This window comes from Sciurus carolinensis, chromosome 6 (assembly GCF_902686445.1).
Source record: "Sciurus carolinensis chromosome 6, mSciCar1.2, whole genome shotgun sequence".
NCBI classification, from domain to species: Eukaryota; Metazoa; Chordata; class Mammalia; order Rodentia; family Sciuridae; genus Sciurus; species Sciurus carolinensis.
In genome coordinates this window covers 148,439,946-148,456,830 of record NC_062218.1, presented here as the reverse complement: position 1 = coordinate 148,456,830, position 16,885 = coordinate 148,439,946, and the positions used below count along the sequence as shown (strand labels likewise).

Below are 16,885 nucleotides of genomic sequence, written 5' to 3'. Positions count from 1 at the left end.
GAGCAGGCCGGCGGCCATCAGTTATTTTTATGAGCTGCACACATATTCAGGTAAAACTGTCCTCTGCATTACAGATCTTAATAGGCCCGTCTATGACGCAGGGCAGCTACACATGCATTTGCAGTTAACTCTGTGGCCAGTTTGCCCACACAGGCCTGGGTGCCACCACGTCTGGCCCCCATCCTGTGGATTCTGACAGGTGTAATTGTCACATGTCACCTTTCCAACTCTTTTCCCTCTGTCCTGGGCCACTGAGACTCATGGCAAGGAGGAGGCCAACTCCTTTTTGCCTCCCTTCCTTCCCTTCCTTTTTTTTCATTCTTTTCCTCACAGATATTTACTGTCTAGTCACCATAGTGTTTCCTGTGATTCTAAGACTTAGGAGATTTGCAGGAAAATTAAAAAAAAAAACAAAAACAAAACAAAGGGATTCCTAGGCACAGGGTGGACTGGTGTCATATAGGCTATGTAAGAATCTGCTGAGGACACTTGTTAAAAATTGGGATTCTTGCTTGTCATTGCAGCTACTCAGGAGGTTGAGGAAGGAGGATCAAAAGTTCAAGGCCAGTCTGGGCAATTTAGACTCTATCTCAAAATGTGCTTAAAAGTGCTGAGGGCATAGTTCAGTAGTAGAACACCCCTGGACTCGATCCTCGGTACCACAATCAATCAATCAATCAAACAAAAAAACCAAAACCGAGATTCTTTACCCTATAACAAGAGCACATAGTATAGTAGGTTTATGTTGGGGTCCAAGAAGCTATGCTTTTAAAAATGACCCCCTGCAGATGTTTCTCAGGAGCAGGGAGGTTTGCTGTTGCTCCTGGCTCCTGACTTTTGGGTTTGACATTCTGTCTGTTGAACTCATGGGTATCTGGTGGGCTCATCCCAGCATGGTGTCTTCTGAGCCCTTACAAATGCTCTGAGGAAGAGCCGGTGAGGAATCCTCTTGCTGTACTTGCCTGCCCTACACCCCATTCCCCCCATCTTAGCAAACAGTACCTAGGCAGCTCCATCCCCAAACCTCAGATGCTTCTGGATACATTTCTTTCTCTCACTAACCTTCCTAGGCCACCCCCCACCCACCCCAGGTCCCCGAGTCCATCTACTGCTCAGCACCTCTACTGTCACCAGCCTGGTCTAAGTCACCATCACCTCTCCCTGGACTTGTCTAGTCTGTAGTCTGTTCTTCACATGGTTGCCTGAGTCATCTTTCAAAGACACAATTCAGACAGGATCTTTTGTCTGCTTCAAATCACCCCACAGTAGTCAACACACTTAAGATAAAATCTAAAATCCTTCATGTGGCCTGGAAGTCCCTGCATGGTCTGGCTTCTGCCCGCGCCTGCAGTCTTGACTTGTACCCACCTCCCTTCTATCCTCCAGACTCGGTTAGGCCCCCACATCTCCTACCTCCAGTCTTTTAGGTGGGATTTTCCTTCTGCATGGATCCCTTTTCTACCTGCCCCCTTCACTGAAGTAGCTCTTCCAAACTATTCAGGGTTCCCTCTGCCTAACTCTGAATCCCCCAGGGACCTGGTGTAAGACAGATCCGTTATGTCATTCCAATAGCATCTCATCTCAAGTCACTCGTCACAATCTGCATTCATGTTCATTTGTATGTTGTTCAAAAAACCTGTGTCCCCCACTAGCACTAAATTCTATGGAACAGAACTAACATGCTCACCAATGTTTCTCCAGTGAAATGCCTGGATACAGTAGCCACTCAAAAAATCCATATATATCCAGCAACTGAGTAAACACATGCTTAAAGATGTAGACCCACATCCCTAGAAGGGTAAGGCCCCTCTCACGTTTCCATTTTTGTTGGGGGACTGACCAAGCGCTCAGTCCTCAGAGACCCTCAGCATAAATACTGCAGGAGGTATGGAGAAAATCTAGCCCTGAACTTGGACATGGATGGCCTGCCATGACATTTCATGGGTTGGTCATTTTTCAGAAGTGGGCAGGGTTTTTGCAACAGAAGCATCATAACTAGCTCTTGACAAGGTGGCTTTGGGTTTCCTGGAGAATATCTGCTGTGACAGCAGGTTGCTACCAGAAAGCAGAAAAGGCCAGACATCTCCTAGGTGCAGAGAAACAGGTACGGCCTGTTCTGACGGGTCAGGACTCAACTCTTGGCCCTATCACTTACTTGTCTGGTGACCTTGGACAAAGATCTAACCTCGTCGAGCTTCAGAATGTTCATCTGCTAATGGGGAGCAGTTACTCTCTCCTGTAAGGTAGCTCTGGGAGGATTAATGAGGTAATGGTTCTGGGAGACCTAGCAGAATGTCTGGCATAAAGTATGTGCTCAATAATCACATATTGATTGTGCAGGCAGGGACCACGTTTGCTTTTGGTTTTATGACCCAGTGCCTAGAACAGAGCCTAGCACACAGATCTTTAGGAAGTTTCTCCTTAGGAATTAATAAATGGTCAAATGTGTTTGACCTCAGTAAGATTTCCCTCCTCCAAGAAGAATTCCTGTTGTAAAAATTCCTCCAACCCCAACCAATTGCTTTCCTGTGGGCAACCCAAACTCCTGTGCTTGGGAATCTCAGAGCTGAGGATTAACATGTGTTTGTGGAGGTGTATCTGTCCGAAGTCATGAGTCATCTCGGAGACCCTCCTCCTCCCTTGTGCTTGTGGGGGGCTGGACATTCTTTAGCCCCCATTTGAATGAGAGGGCCAGAGAGTCAAATCAATGGAGCGAAGGATTCTGATTTGGTTCCAGCCCTATAGCGAGCACAACTGTTTCTTTGAAATTGACCTTCATTTATTTGGAGGGGAAAGCAGTTAGTTCAAGAATGGCTTCCTGATGCCTTTCAGCATTTTAAAAGACGGAAGAAAGATCTGGAGCGAGGCAAGGCTCCAGTGTTTTCTAAACAACTCACTAAGCCCGGCCACTAGTTGGCTGCCTAGCACTTCCTGCTTCCCCCCTTCCCTCACCCCCACACTGCAATGCACATCCCTCAATAGCCGGGCCAGTTCTGGGGACCCTGAGCAGGCCTGCCCCAGGCGGGTGGAAGTTGGTCTGTACTGCAGTGCCTTTGGACATCTTCCGCATGGTGGATGGGGTAGAAATACTGCTATATTCTGTTGCAATTATTTCCTGTCCCTCCCTGGCTTAATTCCAGGGGCCAAATAAAGAGGCCTTGTTTGGTGGAGTCCATTCCTGCTCTGGAGTAAGTGAGCACTGGTCCCTGGTCCAACTTGGTCTGAGGCCACAGGGAAAGGGTGGGGAGGAGGTGAGGAGGGCGTTACAGGTGGGGAGGGCACAGCGGGAGACAAGAGGCCCTGCTCCCCCCCCAAAAAAAAAAAAAAATCAAGGGAAGAAGGAAAACAAATGGGGACCCTGAGCAGAATCCTGTAGGGGGCCTGGTTATTTTCCCTCCTTCCCAGAAGGAATCCCAATCCTTCTCTCCTATGGAGAAGACAAACACAGCTATGGAAATCTCATGCCATCCAGGCACCTGAAAGTCTAGCACCAACGGGAAGTCACTCCTACCTGCACGGCTATGTTTGCCCAGCGCTGTCTTCCCCCAGATCTGCTTTCGCCCCTTTTGAGTGAAAAGTCCTTCATGGAAAATTTAGTATTTGGAACTTTCTTCAGATTCCAAAGGACCTATTGTTCTACATCATGCTACTTTTGTTTGAGTGTTGTTTTAACTCAGAAGAGGTAGAAACCTACATCTCTAGTTTGATGGGATGTTCCTCCTAAATTATTAAGAAAACATTAATTATGCACCTTCCCCTTTGGAGATCTTGAGAAGTTTTTGGAGTCCATCCTAAACCCAAGGCCAGGTGACCATGTTCCTCACCTCACCTGTCAGTTTTCCAAACAAGAAGGATGAACATGGAGTCAGCTCAAGGACTGAGTATCAGAAGGTCCCCAGGAGATCATGGCACAAACAATCAGAAAGTTTTCATTTCCAAGAGAGGAGAAACAAGCTCAGAGGAGGGTAAGATGCTCTCACTTCTTGGGCATGGAAACCAAGAACCCGAGGTGCAAGGAGGGCAGGTCTCAGAAAGGCATGGACAGAAAGGATGACAGGATAATGTGAATGGGAACAGTGGGCTTGAGGAGTTGAAGCACAGGACCCAGAGAGGAGCTCCGGGTTGCTGGGGGAAGACCTAACTGTGGCATCCAAGATGTTGATTGAAGGGAGATGACAGATCCTCTGGCCAGGGATCCTCAAAACATGGTCTATGGACCACCTCTCCAGAATCACCTGGGAGCTGATTAAACATGCAGATTCCAGGGATCCATCTATTTAACTGAATCAGATTCTCTGTGACTTGGGCACAGGTGGCCACAGGAATACCAAGTCTCAAAGGCGATTCTGATATTAAAATTTAAGATCCCTTGATCTTGATAAAGTGTTCTTCAAACATGAGATCAGAAGCCTAGAGAGGTAAAGCAACACGCCTAGGATCACAGAGCTAATCGATGGCAAAATTCAAATGAGAACCCTGCTGCTATTGACCACCAGAGCAGAGCAGTGTTCTTTCCATTTCAACTCGCTGGAAGCCTCCTGCCTGTTTGGAGCCATTTCCCCTGCCCAAGTCTGCACCTCTGATCATCTCTGCAACCCGTGAAGGCCTTTTCTTCTTGAGCATGCTCTGATCACAGCCTCTGCAGGCTGGAAGGCAAGGACAGAAGGAAGGACAGAGAAAGACCCACTTCTCTTCTGAGTCATTAGTAACACACGTGGGGTTGGCAAATGAGAAGGAGAAAACATTAGTATACCCTAGGGAGTGATTGGGTTTGGTTTGTAGTACTAATAGCTAACTTTCACTGAGTGTCTGCAATGTGCCAGATTTTGAACTGTCTTTTCCGTGCATTAGTGCAAACTCCGTGGAGTAAACCCTAAGTAGCCCCATTTCATAGATGAAGAAGCTGAGGCTCACACAGGAGTGGTCTTTTGCCTGAGGTCATGTGACTAATAAGAGGCCAAATAAACTCTGTACAACCATGATCTCTGCCATGACCCCAGGCAGTGTGAACCATCATCCACCTGCAAAAGGACCCTGAGACCTTGGGAAAGAGAAGCAAGCTTCCTCGCAGTGGGATGTGACTGCTCCTGGCGTAGAACTTCAAGCCCTTTCTACTTAACAGTCATCATTGAGACTATTTCTCAAAGGCATTAGCCTGCAAGCCTGCCTTAGGAAAGATAATATGGAGAGTAGGTTCAATGGCGTTTCTTTCTTTCTTTATTTTCACAATGGAAACTCTTGTTATCAGTTTGTTTTTCTTTCATTCACCTTCTTCTCCTGAAAGGAGCAATATTGATTGCTTGAGGGGTTTGGTTACATTCAGTTCCGAGACCCAGTGGGATTGCAGGTGTATGTGGTCTATGGCATGTGGCAGCTGACACCTCTCCAGATATCATGGCAAGTCATGTGCCATGATTACCTCCTTCCATTCAGTTTCTGCTTCCCAGAGACAGAAGAAATCAAAGCAGATGGGTGCCTCAGAGAAGGGAAAAAGATTTCCCAAGCCATGTGAACAGCAGGTCCCAACACCGTCCTCTAGGTTTATCCCCAACCAGACCTTAGGAGAAATCAGGAAGCCTTTTGAACAATTCAGTTAGTAGGACCACAATATGAACTAAGATGGACACTTTTTTGTTCAAGGGGAAGGACACACTGCATTCCATCTCGATAGGATTTGGGGTCTTGCAGCTGAAGGTGAGGGTCTACTATAATTTAATTCTGGGCATTCCATAAATCACCAGAGTTGGGAACATTTGGGGATGAAAACCAAGAACGTGTGACCCTCCAGTCATTTTCTCTTTTAAATCTCAAGCTTCAGATAACTTAAAGGCCCACTGGGGCTGTGTGGCTGTAAAAGGTTCCTACTAACTGATAATGAAGGCAGCGCATTGAGATGAAAGACAGCGGTGAGGGAGGAGGGAGAGACTGCAGCCTCTGCAACGCTCCTGAGAAACGTGGTCTCTGCAAGAGCCCTGGAAATGCTGAATGAACACCGCCTTTCTGTGTGTGAGCTGCTCCCCTGCCTCCCAAACGCCGCGTCTGCAGTAACTACAAACTATTTGGTATGCTGCATTAGTGACGCTGCCTAAGCCAGCACATCATCACTACCGAAATAACGCTGGTGTGATGCTCAAGCCCAGTGTCCTTTTTAATTATTAAACCGAGGCTGTCCGAGTGAGTCATCCCTTATCCCAGATTTTCCTCCCAAGGTTCTATTTCAAGTGCCTAGTACCTTAGCGTGTGCCACTGACACCTGAGTTGGTTCGCAGCCAGCTCCCCAATCTGCAAAGCCTTTGCAGAACAAACAATGTTATCCAATCTCCAAACACACAGAGACTGCATAGGAAACAGTACCCACATAAAAACTTTAGAGTAAGCTCATGGGGAAACCCTCGAGCTGTCAATGTTCAGTTCCCCTCTGCCAGTCCCCGACTTACCAAGTGGGAGAGCGATGAAGAAGGGAAGCCAACATAAGATGAACATGCCGACCACAATGCCCAAGGTCTTGGCTGCTTTCTTTTCCCTGGAGAACTTAAAAAGTTTGACAGCTATGGAACTCCTGGGGTTGTGGCCCTTGGCCTTGGTACTGCTGAGGGTATCCTCGTGAAAGTTCTTGGAGTGGATCCTCAGGGTCAGCTCCTTGGAGTTGGACATCTCCTTCATGACTCCCGCCTCCAGGTTCTTGGTGGTCCTTTTGGCCACGATGTAGACGCGACAGTACATAACCAGGATGACCGCCAGAGGGATGTAGAAGGAGCCCAGGGAGGAGAAGAGGGCGTAGAAGGGTTCTTCCGTGACCCCGCATTCCTTGTCGTCGTTGGGCGCCGGCTCCTTCCAGCCAAGGAGAGGTCCGATGGAGATGACCGTGGACAACACCCAGACACTGAGGAGCGCCAAGATGGCCTTCCTCCGGGTGACCAGCGTGGGGTACTGCAGAGAGTAGCGGACCCCAATGTAGCGATCGATGGAGATGGCGCACAGACTGAGAATGGAGGCCGTACAGCACAGGACGTCCACGGCCGCCCAGATGTCACAGAAGATCCGCCCCAGCACCCAGTAGCCGAGCACCTCCAGGGCAGCCGAGAAGGGCAGGACAGTGAAGCTCAACAGCAGGTCGGCAATGGCCAGGTTGACGATGAAGTAGTTGGTGGGCGTCCGCAGGTGCCGGTTGCAGGCCACAGACAAGATGACTAGGATGTTGCCCACGATGGCAAAGAGGATGAAGGCGCCCAGCACCAGGCCCACAGAGATGGCCCTGGTGATGTCCAGCTGGGGCAGTGTGGAGTTGCTCGAGGTCTGGTTGGGGCCACTGAAGTTGGCATTTTTCAACTCTCCCCAGCGGGCAGGTGCTGATGTGTTGTGGCCGGTGTCCAGATCGGGATTCATTTTAGAGTCCGCCCTCCATAGCCAGGGAGGTGATTGGGCTGGGAAGGGCTGCGGCGAGGGCTTCTCAGCTGCCCTGAAACTTTGCTTCGGCGGCGGTGGTCTTCCCAGAGGCGCCCTCCTGGCCAGAAGGCATCTCCCCCGGGCAGCCCAGCCCGGCGGCACGTCTCCTGCCTGCACCGAGCCGATCGCTCGCCTGTCAGAGAGAGGAGGAGGAGAGAGGGGACGAGAAGGCAGCTCCAAGTTTAATGGTCCACGTCAGGCGCGCCGGGCCGGGCTGGCGGGGAGCGGCGGCGGAGGGGGCGGCAGGCGGGGCGCCCGGCTGTGCCCGGCCCGCGGCGGGTCTGCGGTGCGCGGCGCCTCCTCCGCCCAGCGAGCGCCGAGGAGGGTCTGCTTTCAATGAGCCGCCTCTGGGCTGACTGCACGGCGGTGACATCAGGCGGGGGAGCCCGGCGTCCTGACTCCGCGCGGCACTAGGGGGCAATGCGGGTCCAGCCAAGGCGCCCGCAGCCCCGACGCCGCCACCCGGGTCAGCCTGGCGGCCGGCCGCGCCCCCGCCGCTCCCGGGCCCGGTCAGCCGGGGCAGGGGCGGGGGCCAAGAGCAGGGACCTGGGCGTGGGATCCCCGCCTGCCATCCCGACGCGGCCCGCTGGAATTATTTTCCCTCCTGTTCATTCTTCAGTTCCCAAAGTGGGGTGGGGGGTACTTACCTCTAACTGCGGGCGCCTGGAGTCAGGCCCTGGTTTAACGCGAGGTGCAACTTGTTCAGCCCCTAAAGGAGAAAGAATCCAGGGTGAGGCAGGCGGTAGGGACTTGAGTCAGAGCCGAGAGCAGCCCCCATCCTGGATCTCCCAGTTGCAACCTCTATGGTGTCAATAAAACCTGGAGGTTCTCTTCATTCATTCGTTCACTCGCTCCTGCACTTACTCATCCGGTGAACTGGTACTCCAGTACCCACTGCCTGTCGGCTCTGTTCTAGGCTCGGTGGGTGTGGCAATTGAACAAGTACACGCAGGCTCCTGCCCTCCAGGAGCTTCCATTGCTAGTGAGAGGGATAATAAAACAGAAAATTATGAGGTATATCATCTGATGAGATGTTAGGTATAATAAACAAGCAAATTAGGTGGTGTATCATGTGACGATGTGTTAGGGAGAAGAAAGAATAAGGAGAGGGAAATTCAGTGTGTGCATGGGGCAGATTTTAAAATTTTAAATGGGTGCTGGGGTGTCACTACAGTGATATTTGAGGCAGGAAGGAGGAAGGGAAGGAGCTAGTCGTTTATCTGGGGGTAGAGGGTGGGGTGGGGAGAGACAGCCCAACATCTGGGAAAGGGACTTAGGGGACCTGGGTTGTCTTTGGTTTTCTTTCCTTTCTGCCTTATATCCTTGTTGGACCTCTGCTTCAGGGACATATTCCCAGAGGTGGGTGAATGGTACTTTAGGGGAGAAAGTACAAACTGAGAAAAGCCCAGGAAGAGCTCTGTGCTAGTTAACGGTTAAACAACACTTATGTACTGGACAGCGTGCTAAGTTCTCTTTGCATTTTTTTCACAGCCTTATGAGACAAGAATTATTCTCCTTCTCATTTGTATCCTGAGGATGGGACACCTAGTTATGGAGAAACCGAACTCTTTGTCCATGCCTATCCAGCCATCAAGGAGGGGAGCTAGGAATGGAACCCAGCTGTGGGGTCTGCTCCAAAGTTGAGGCTTTAGCTGCCATGAAACCCCCTTCAGAGGCAAGGTAGGGGATGGTGGGACTATTGCAGATAGAGTTGTCTTGTAAGTGGTAAATTTTGGGGTCTGAGCTACTGTGTTGGTTGGAAACTCGCATTTATTGAGCTCTTACTGATAGCAACGTGTTTATTCAATTTTCTTTTCTCTTCATAACAATTCTTTGAGAGGGGCACACTGTTCTCCATGAATAAATGAGAATATGGTGATTTATAGAGAGTTAGCAAATTCCTGAGTTCACATGGTTAGTGACATGTGGCAGAGCAATGGGCAGTAGCAGCTGGAGATTGAAAAGTCAAGCCCAAAATCTCTTTTATTTCAGTCCACAAGTCAACTTCTCCCACCCTTGAGAAGCACTATCGCTTGATATTAAGGTGAAAGCATTAGTCACTCTGTGTGATTTACCTCTGAGCTCTTCAAGTTAAAGGTGTGTTCTTAATCTCTTTTTATTTTTATATTCCAGAGAGGAGGGCAGGTGGTCATTATGCATCTATCTAAGGTTTTATCTTTTCCTACTAAAATATAGCTTCCATAAATGCACCAAATACCCAATTTCAAAGAATTTCCCTCAGGTTAGAAAAATCTGTGCTAGAGACAGCTCTGAAAACAGATTTCTTTTTTCATTTCAATTAAATTGCCCTGACTTACACCTGAAGATTTTAAAATGAGAGATTCACAGGTGTATAGTGATACAGACCTTTAGGAGTTCTTAGAGCTGGTTGGGACATAGCTGATTCTCAAATTCTACTTCTCCAGCTCCTTCCCGCCCCCTGCAGAAGCAAGCCACTCAGTGACTTATACAGTGGGGTGTGAGATGGTACAACTCTCTGCCTCTGCCAGAGATCGTAATGAAAAGGTGAGGTGGTCCTTGGTCTTGGGGCACATGTGCTAATTTGTTCAGAGACAGGGGCTGGTGCAAGTGATCTTTTGAAAAGCCCTAGCTCCGGGTGCTCAGCTTCCCTTGCTGAATAAAATGGACCCGGAAGGCGCCCTGCTGCCCTTTCTCCCATGCATCTTCCACAGTGGGGTGTGGGAGTGGGTGTCAGTCTCTCATTCCCACCATCCCCATGGATTTTCAAGTCTAGGATGATGGAGCTTCTCCTGAACTGCTTTACTCCCAAGGGAAAGTGGGGGAAGGGAGAGAATGCCAGTCAGCTGGCACAAAGCTGTTGATTAACACAGAGGCAGGGATGTGGGGAGGGGAAGGGTAGGACAGAATGAAGAGCAAGTTCCAAGTCCACATTTTGATTGTGGTGGCCCATTTCCCACTTCCCTGGGCATTAATTTCACCAGCTATTGAGCAGCCAGCAACACACCATTGAATTGACAGAGGCCGTGTCTACATAATCACAATAACCAGCTGCAATGTGAAAACTCAGCCTAGCAGACATTTTTCTGTGGTGGCAAAAGGCCAGGAGAGAAAAAAAGGGCAAATACAAGATTCAGACTTGGTTTCTCTTTATTATGAAAGAGGATAATTTGTTGCTTAGGTGAGAACTTGTGTCCTGATTCAGGTGGTAGGATGTGGAAGAGATTATTGAGCCACATAGAGAAATTCAGGTTCATTGCAGGTTTCAGATATGTTGTCATTGACCAGCATCAAGCAGGTATCAACCTTAATAGTAGCCACTAGCAGGACCCCACTAAGCAACCTTTGTGGACGGTCATTACCTTGCTTTCTTCCCTTCCCCTCACTGAAGATGCCTCTTAACCCTTCTGGCTAATTTTTGACCCATGGAACTGACCGTTTGTTTAGGTGTCATGAGGATACAGACAATATTTCATTTTCTCGGTACTCCCTGGGGCAAAGCCAAGCACAGAGCTCTGACTCACTCGAGGCTTGGGAAAGAAGAATCTTTTCATTATCCATCTTATTACATTAGAAACCTCTGAAGTTGCAAACTTCCATTTCTGTGAGCCCTCCAGGAGAAGCTGTCACTGAACTTGACTGGTGGGGAAACCAAGGCTGGCAGATTCAGGGATCTGTTCAGGGCATTTGGGGGAGGAGATCTCTCACCTGTGATCACGCAGTTTTTTGCACAATTCTCTCCCTAGTTCTCAGTTCAACTAGAGATAAATAGGAGCATCTCTTCTGCAAGGTACCACTCTGGGTGCCATGGCTTCAACAGACGTAAATTAACTAAGCAAATGGAAACCCAGTACTGAGCAAGGTGGGAGACCGTGCTAACAGTACTTCAACTTTCAGAGAGTACCTACTATGTACCAAGGGTTATGCTAGAACTGTGTGCAAGGAATTATCCTCATTTTACAAATGAGGAAACTGAGGTTCAGGGAGGTTCTGTGACATGGCCAAGGCCATTCAGTGAGTAAGCAACATTGGTATTCAAAGCATTATTTCCTGACTCCAAAGCTTGTATCCTTCTCTCTGCACCAGACTGAGATTAAAAAAGAAAAATGCAGCAGAAGACTTCATGTTAGCCTGAAGGAAATTACAGCAGGAAACCGAATGTGATCGGGGTCCTGAGTGAGGCAGAGGTCAGGGAGGAGAGGCAGAACGGTCCAGGAGAGAAGGTTCTGCAGAGCCACTCCTTGGGCTAGTCTTCCCTGCCTCCCACACAGGATTCGTTCTGCCAAGGAGTTGAGAACTGACTTGGATTCTAATCCCACTTCCATCCTTAATAGCTGCTAATGTGACCTTGGTAGGAGAGAAGTGTAGAGCCAAAACTCTGGCATCCCACGGACCTGGGTTTATGTCCCAGTTCCACTAGTTCATTATCTGTGTGCCCTCAGGCAAGTCACATAACTATTTTGGGCACCCAGTTCCCTGCATGTGAGATGAAGATCACCATAGTCCCTACCTGTGACACTGTGTATAAAGTACCTAGTGCAGAGCAACGGTAATCCCATCAGTCAGGAGTTCTTGGGCACATAGTAGGTGCTAGGCATTTGTCCAAAGTGTCTTGTGCATATCAGCTCATTTAATTTAATAATATTTTCAGGAGGATGCTATTTTGATGGACATTTTATAGATGAGGAAACTGAGGTTCAGAGTTGTTAAATGACTTGCCTGAGGTCGCAGACTAACAGCACAGTTAGTATACAAAGAACCCAGTAGATGAGACTGAAAAAGCAAAAGGATTTGGAAGTATGAGGCATTGGTCCGTGAAGCATGCTGGGCTCTGTGGGGTCTCAAAAGATAATTTTTGTTCCCCTGTGCCCCCAGATAAGACAGATAAGAAGTGTCCTTTCTTCTGGTTAGGGGACACTGACTGCAGTAGAGACTACCTCCAAAGGCGGCAAGTCAGAGGCTCCTAGGACTGAGGAATTTTAGCTTCCTCTGGGCAAAACTGGTAATTACAACTTGTCACTCTTTGGTGAGCATGGATTCCCCCAACCCAGCACTTCCGGCTACACAGCTTTCCCTGTAAGGTAGAGAACTCAGTAGCAGCTATTTGTAGCAGACTGGTGAAGATTAATTGCCAAGTCATCCAGGGGCTGAATTTACATCCCTTAGTCAAGGAGAGCCCAGGAGCCTTGAAGTGGAGCCTGGGTGTGAGCACATAGGAATCTGCTAGGCCTGTCTCTGGAACTCTCCAGAGACAAGTCCACTCTCTCATGCCCCACCAACTTCTGTGCCAGGGAGCACTGCCAGATTTACTTGCTAGCCACATGTGCTGAAATCACCAAAGGTTATGACAACAGGTTCTTTACAGCTGGCTTTTCAATGCCCTGCCTCTCTGGGCTCCACTGCCACCAGTCAAGATCATGAACTTCTGAAATGTCAGAACCAAAAAACTCTAGACATCATCTCGTCCAAGGTCTGCACACTACAGTCTGGATCTAACCCAGCCTTGTACCAGTTTTTGTAAATAAAGTTTTATTGGCACACAGCCACATCCACTTATTTGTATATTGTCTGTGGCTGCTTTCATGCAGTAATGGCAGAATTGAGTAGTCATAACTGACATCAGTCCAACAGAACCAATGGTTCTTAGACATTTTGGGTCCTCGCGCTTACAGAGAATCTGTTGAAGGCTATGTATATGTGACTTTACCCAACCCTTTTTTTGAATTGCTTTATCAGGGCGCCCTCAGTGCCAAGTTGTTGGCAGGGCCCCTTGATCAATTGATCTCCAGCCTGTTACTCCTTATTTTTCTCTCTCCTGCTAACTCTATCTCAGTGTAACCTCTTTCACTTTGGGGCAACAGAACTAATCCATTGTTTTACCATTTATCATGGAGCAGAACTTGAACTGAATAAAGTGAATGGATGCTGGCCTCCCTTGTCCTCCGGGAGTTTGCAGTTTAAGATGAATAACGGAAATGTGCCACCGAGGATGCATAGAGAATCCTGTCTGACATTGAACAGGGCTGTGGGTTAAATAAGGAGAGAAACAATGCATGACACAGGTCTCCAATTTCTCCCTCCTTTCCCTTCTTCCTCTTTGTGTGCTCTCTGAACCACACCATGCAACCCCTTTGGGAAATTTTCACTTGTGGCGGCCATCAAGTTCAAAAAGGTCTGATGGAAGCACTGGGAATCTTTTCCTTGGGGGCATCTAAAAATTGTATTTGGACAAAGTGTTAGAGCCCAGCTTTGGAGGGAACAGACCAGGCCCCAGGGGAGCCAGGCAGGGAAGTGATGTCACAGGGTGTTTTCTGCCTTCTCATCTCCTTTCTCTGGCAGAAGAGACTGTGGGAGCCTGGGAAGAGCACGGGCAAGTTTGGGGAGTGGTGGGTGGCATCACTCTGGGCATGGGGGAGGCCGGGAGGAGGGTGAGAACGAGGCAGTTCCCTTTGCCTATCTCAATGGTGCATTGAGGAATGCTGGACAGGAAATGCCAGCATTTATTAGCTGTTTACTGGACACCAAATCAAAAGATTTGGAAGGTTGCCTTGGAAGTCCTGAAAAGACAGGAGAAGAAAGAGGGAGAAGGAGGAGGTATCTTGATTTTTCTGCCCTAAGGAAGAATTTCTGGAAACTTCTAACAGGAGCAATCTGGTCTAAGGATAACAACAGTTAGCTACGTGATGTGAACTGCAGGTTCCTGGGAGGGCACCCAGATATCTCCCCTGCCCCTTGGAGAGCTGTACCCTTAGATAGAGCTGTCGCCTGTCTCCCTGGACCACATCTGAATTAACCATGGCTTTCTGAATGCAGGTATGCACCAGGAATTGTGCCAAAATGAGCCACCGGCATCATCTCAGTTAATCCTCCACCATTCCTGTGGTAGACGCCATTGCCTCCACTTAACAGATGAGAAAACCGAGAATAGGAGAGATTTGGTAACTTGCTCAAGATTATCCCGACATGGGACAAGAGCAGAGGTGGTGTGACTTGAAAGCTGATTCTTTTCACCTTCATGATGCCCCAAATTTTGCTGCAGGCTGACTTTTCTGTTAAACAAACAAACAAGCAAACAAAAATCGATAGTAACTTCTGGGCAAGCCTCGACAGACCAGAGACATGGAGTTGGAGAGGCAGAAATGTTCTGGGCTGGGCTAGTGCACAATGAAAATATGGGCCCTTCTCTGAGGTCAGATCTAAGGATTAAATCTCTCCTCCTATAAATAAATGTGTTGTATGGGCACGATGGAATATTTTCAGTCATAAAAAAATGAAATGCTATCCTCTGGGGCAAGGTGGGTGGAACTGGAGGACTTCATGTTAAGTGAAAGGAGTCAGGTGCAGAATGGCAAATACCACGCGACCCCACTGATTTGCAGAGGGTAAAAAGTAGATCTCAAGGAATCAGAGAGTTAGAATAGTGGTCACTGGGGACTAGGAAGGGTAGAGGGGAGGGAAGATAGGGGATGCCAGATAACAGGGGCCAAAATAGTTAGAGAGGAACAACAGGTCCTACTGTCCTCTAGCACAGCAGGATAAATGGCGTCTACAGCAATTTATGAAAAATTTCAAACTGACTGAAGTTTTCAACGCATAAAAATGATAAATGTTTTAGGAAATGGAAATGCTAATTATCCAGATTTGATCATTATGCATTGTATATATGCATTAAATTATCACACTGTACTCCATAAATACATACAAATATTATGTGTCTATTAAAAGAAAAATCTCCCTCTTAACCCCTCCTTGGGAATCTCAAGTGAGCTTATATCAGGCTTCTGCCACAGTTCTTCCAAGAAGAGGATGGGAGGCTTGACCAAAGTCTTATCTTTAAGGATTGGGAAGGTTACTGGTCCCAGTAACCAGCTGTCATCTATCTCTGAGAGAGAAACAGCAAATATAGACTCTGACGACAGCATGAGAGATGCCAGTTAGCTCTACTGAAGTAGCTCGTTAAACACCCGACTGGTTTCATCTGGACAGATCAAATTTTAAGTCCTGCCACTTCCTGGCTTTGACCTTGAGCAAGCTACTTATTTATTTAAGCTTCCATCTGTTTATCTGTAAAATGGGGATTTTAATAGCATATACCACATCAAATTGTTGAGAGGATTAAATGGAACTGTGCCTGGAAACTAGAAAGCTCAACAAATGTTAGTTATTGTTGATATTTTTGTATAATCTAAAAGATACACAACAGATTTCCCAGTATCTGGGATATGTAGGAACAGATTTTCCTAGTTGATCTCTCAACCATCCTTCCGACCTTTTACTTGCCAATAGATGTAACTGATACATTTTTTCCCCCTGATATAAACTACCCTGAACAATCATGGCTAGAAAAACAATAATAAAACAGTAGCCAATATTTACTGAGAACTTATTGTGACCGAGGCACCTGTCATGTGCTTTACACGCATTATTTCATTTTAACACAAGAGTTCTATCAGGTAGGGAGAAATTATATTTCTGGACTTTGAGATGCAGCTTAGGAAATTACCATATTCAGAGAGCCCAGGGTTTTCTGGAAATATTTTATACACAGAGAGAACTCCTAGGTTGGAGGCCAAGCCAGTGTGGGTGTTGGTGATCTTGGGCAGTTGGCCCAGTGAGCTTGCTATGCAGAGCGAAAGAGAAGCACAGTGCAGGTTCACAGCAGATCCGTAGGTCCTTGGCCTATCATTCCTGATCACTGGTACAATTAGATCAACTGGCATTTCCTTGTGTACAGACCAAAGAGGTCCACTCTCCATAAGACTTCACTTCAGACCACTCATATCCTAGAAGGGCAGAGAAGAGATGGACTTTGTGTGAACCTCCATCTGCTGTTCCCAGGTATGGCAGAAAGGACAGGGTCCCTGAGAAGGGGACGAAGAGAAGGGGACAAAAAAAGCAGGGAACCAATACCAGCGTCTGTGTATTTAAAATTAAATTCCAGTTGTTGAGTGGAAAAGAAAACATCAAATAAAATAAATCCAAAATTCAGTCTGGAGCTCTCACGTGAAGCTGGGAACTTACCCTAAAACAGCTGGATGATCTCTAGGTGTGCAAACCAGGCCCTTTGATGTCACCTGAAAACTTGAGAATGTTCCTTTGCTCAGTCTGGGGGACTGCTCATTTCCCCTCTTCTTGATGCTGTTCCATCCAGAGCCTAGGAATTTAGAAAGGGAGAAATACGCAGCCTCTGCGTAGGCCAAGTTTGCCTGTGCAGCCGCGGTGCTCAAACTTCCCAGGGCATAAAGGTCACCCAGAGAGAGCCTTAAAATGCAGATTCCTGGACCCAGATATTCTCATTCCACAATGCTGATGAGAGGTCCAGGAATTTACATTTTGCACAAGTAACCTAAGTGGTCTATTGCAGAAGAGTTACAGAACACATTCGGAGAAACATCATCTTGGTCCAACATCTCCACTTTACTGATGATCAAACAGAGACCCAGAAAGTGCAAGTGACTTG

At 47.8% G+C, this 16,885-nt stretch overlaps 1 protein-coding gene and 1 long non-coding RNA gene across 2 annotated transcripts in view; one reads left to right on the top strand and one right to left on the bottom strand.

Annotated features, from left to right (window-relative positions):
* The window catches only part of Adra1b (adrenoceptor alpha 1B), a 48,713-nt gene extending 40,832 nt beyond the window's left edge, over window positions 1-7,881 (bottom strand). Inside the window, exon 1 of the mRNA XM_047556596.1 lies at window positions 6,438-7,881. Within this exon, the coding sequence (XP_047412552.1) occupies window positions 6,438-7,386 (949 nt within the window). The 5' untranslated portion in view covers window positions 7,387-7,881. The remainder of the gene's footprint in view (window positions 1-6,437) is intronic.
* An 847-nt stretch (window positions 7,882-8,728) lies between these two features.
* On the top strand, window positions 8,729-15,507 carry LOC124987242 (uncharacterized). Its single transcript, XR_007109159.1, has 3 exons — window positions 8,729-9,126; window positions 9,873-9,972; window positions 14,239-15,507. It is a non-coding gene; the product is annotated as an uncharacterized LOC124987242 (long non-coding RNA).
* The last annotated feature ends 1,378 nt before the right edge of the window (window positions 15,508-16,885 follow it).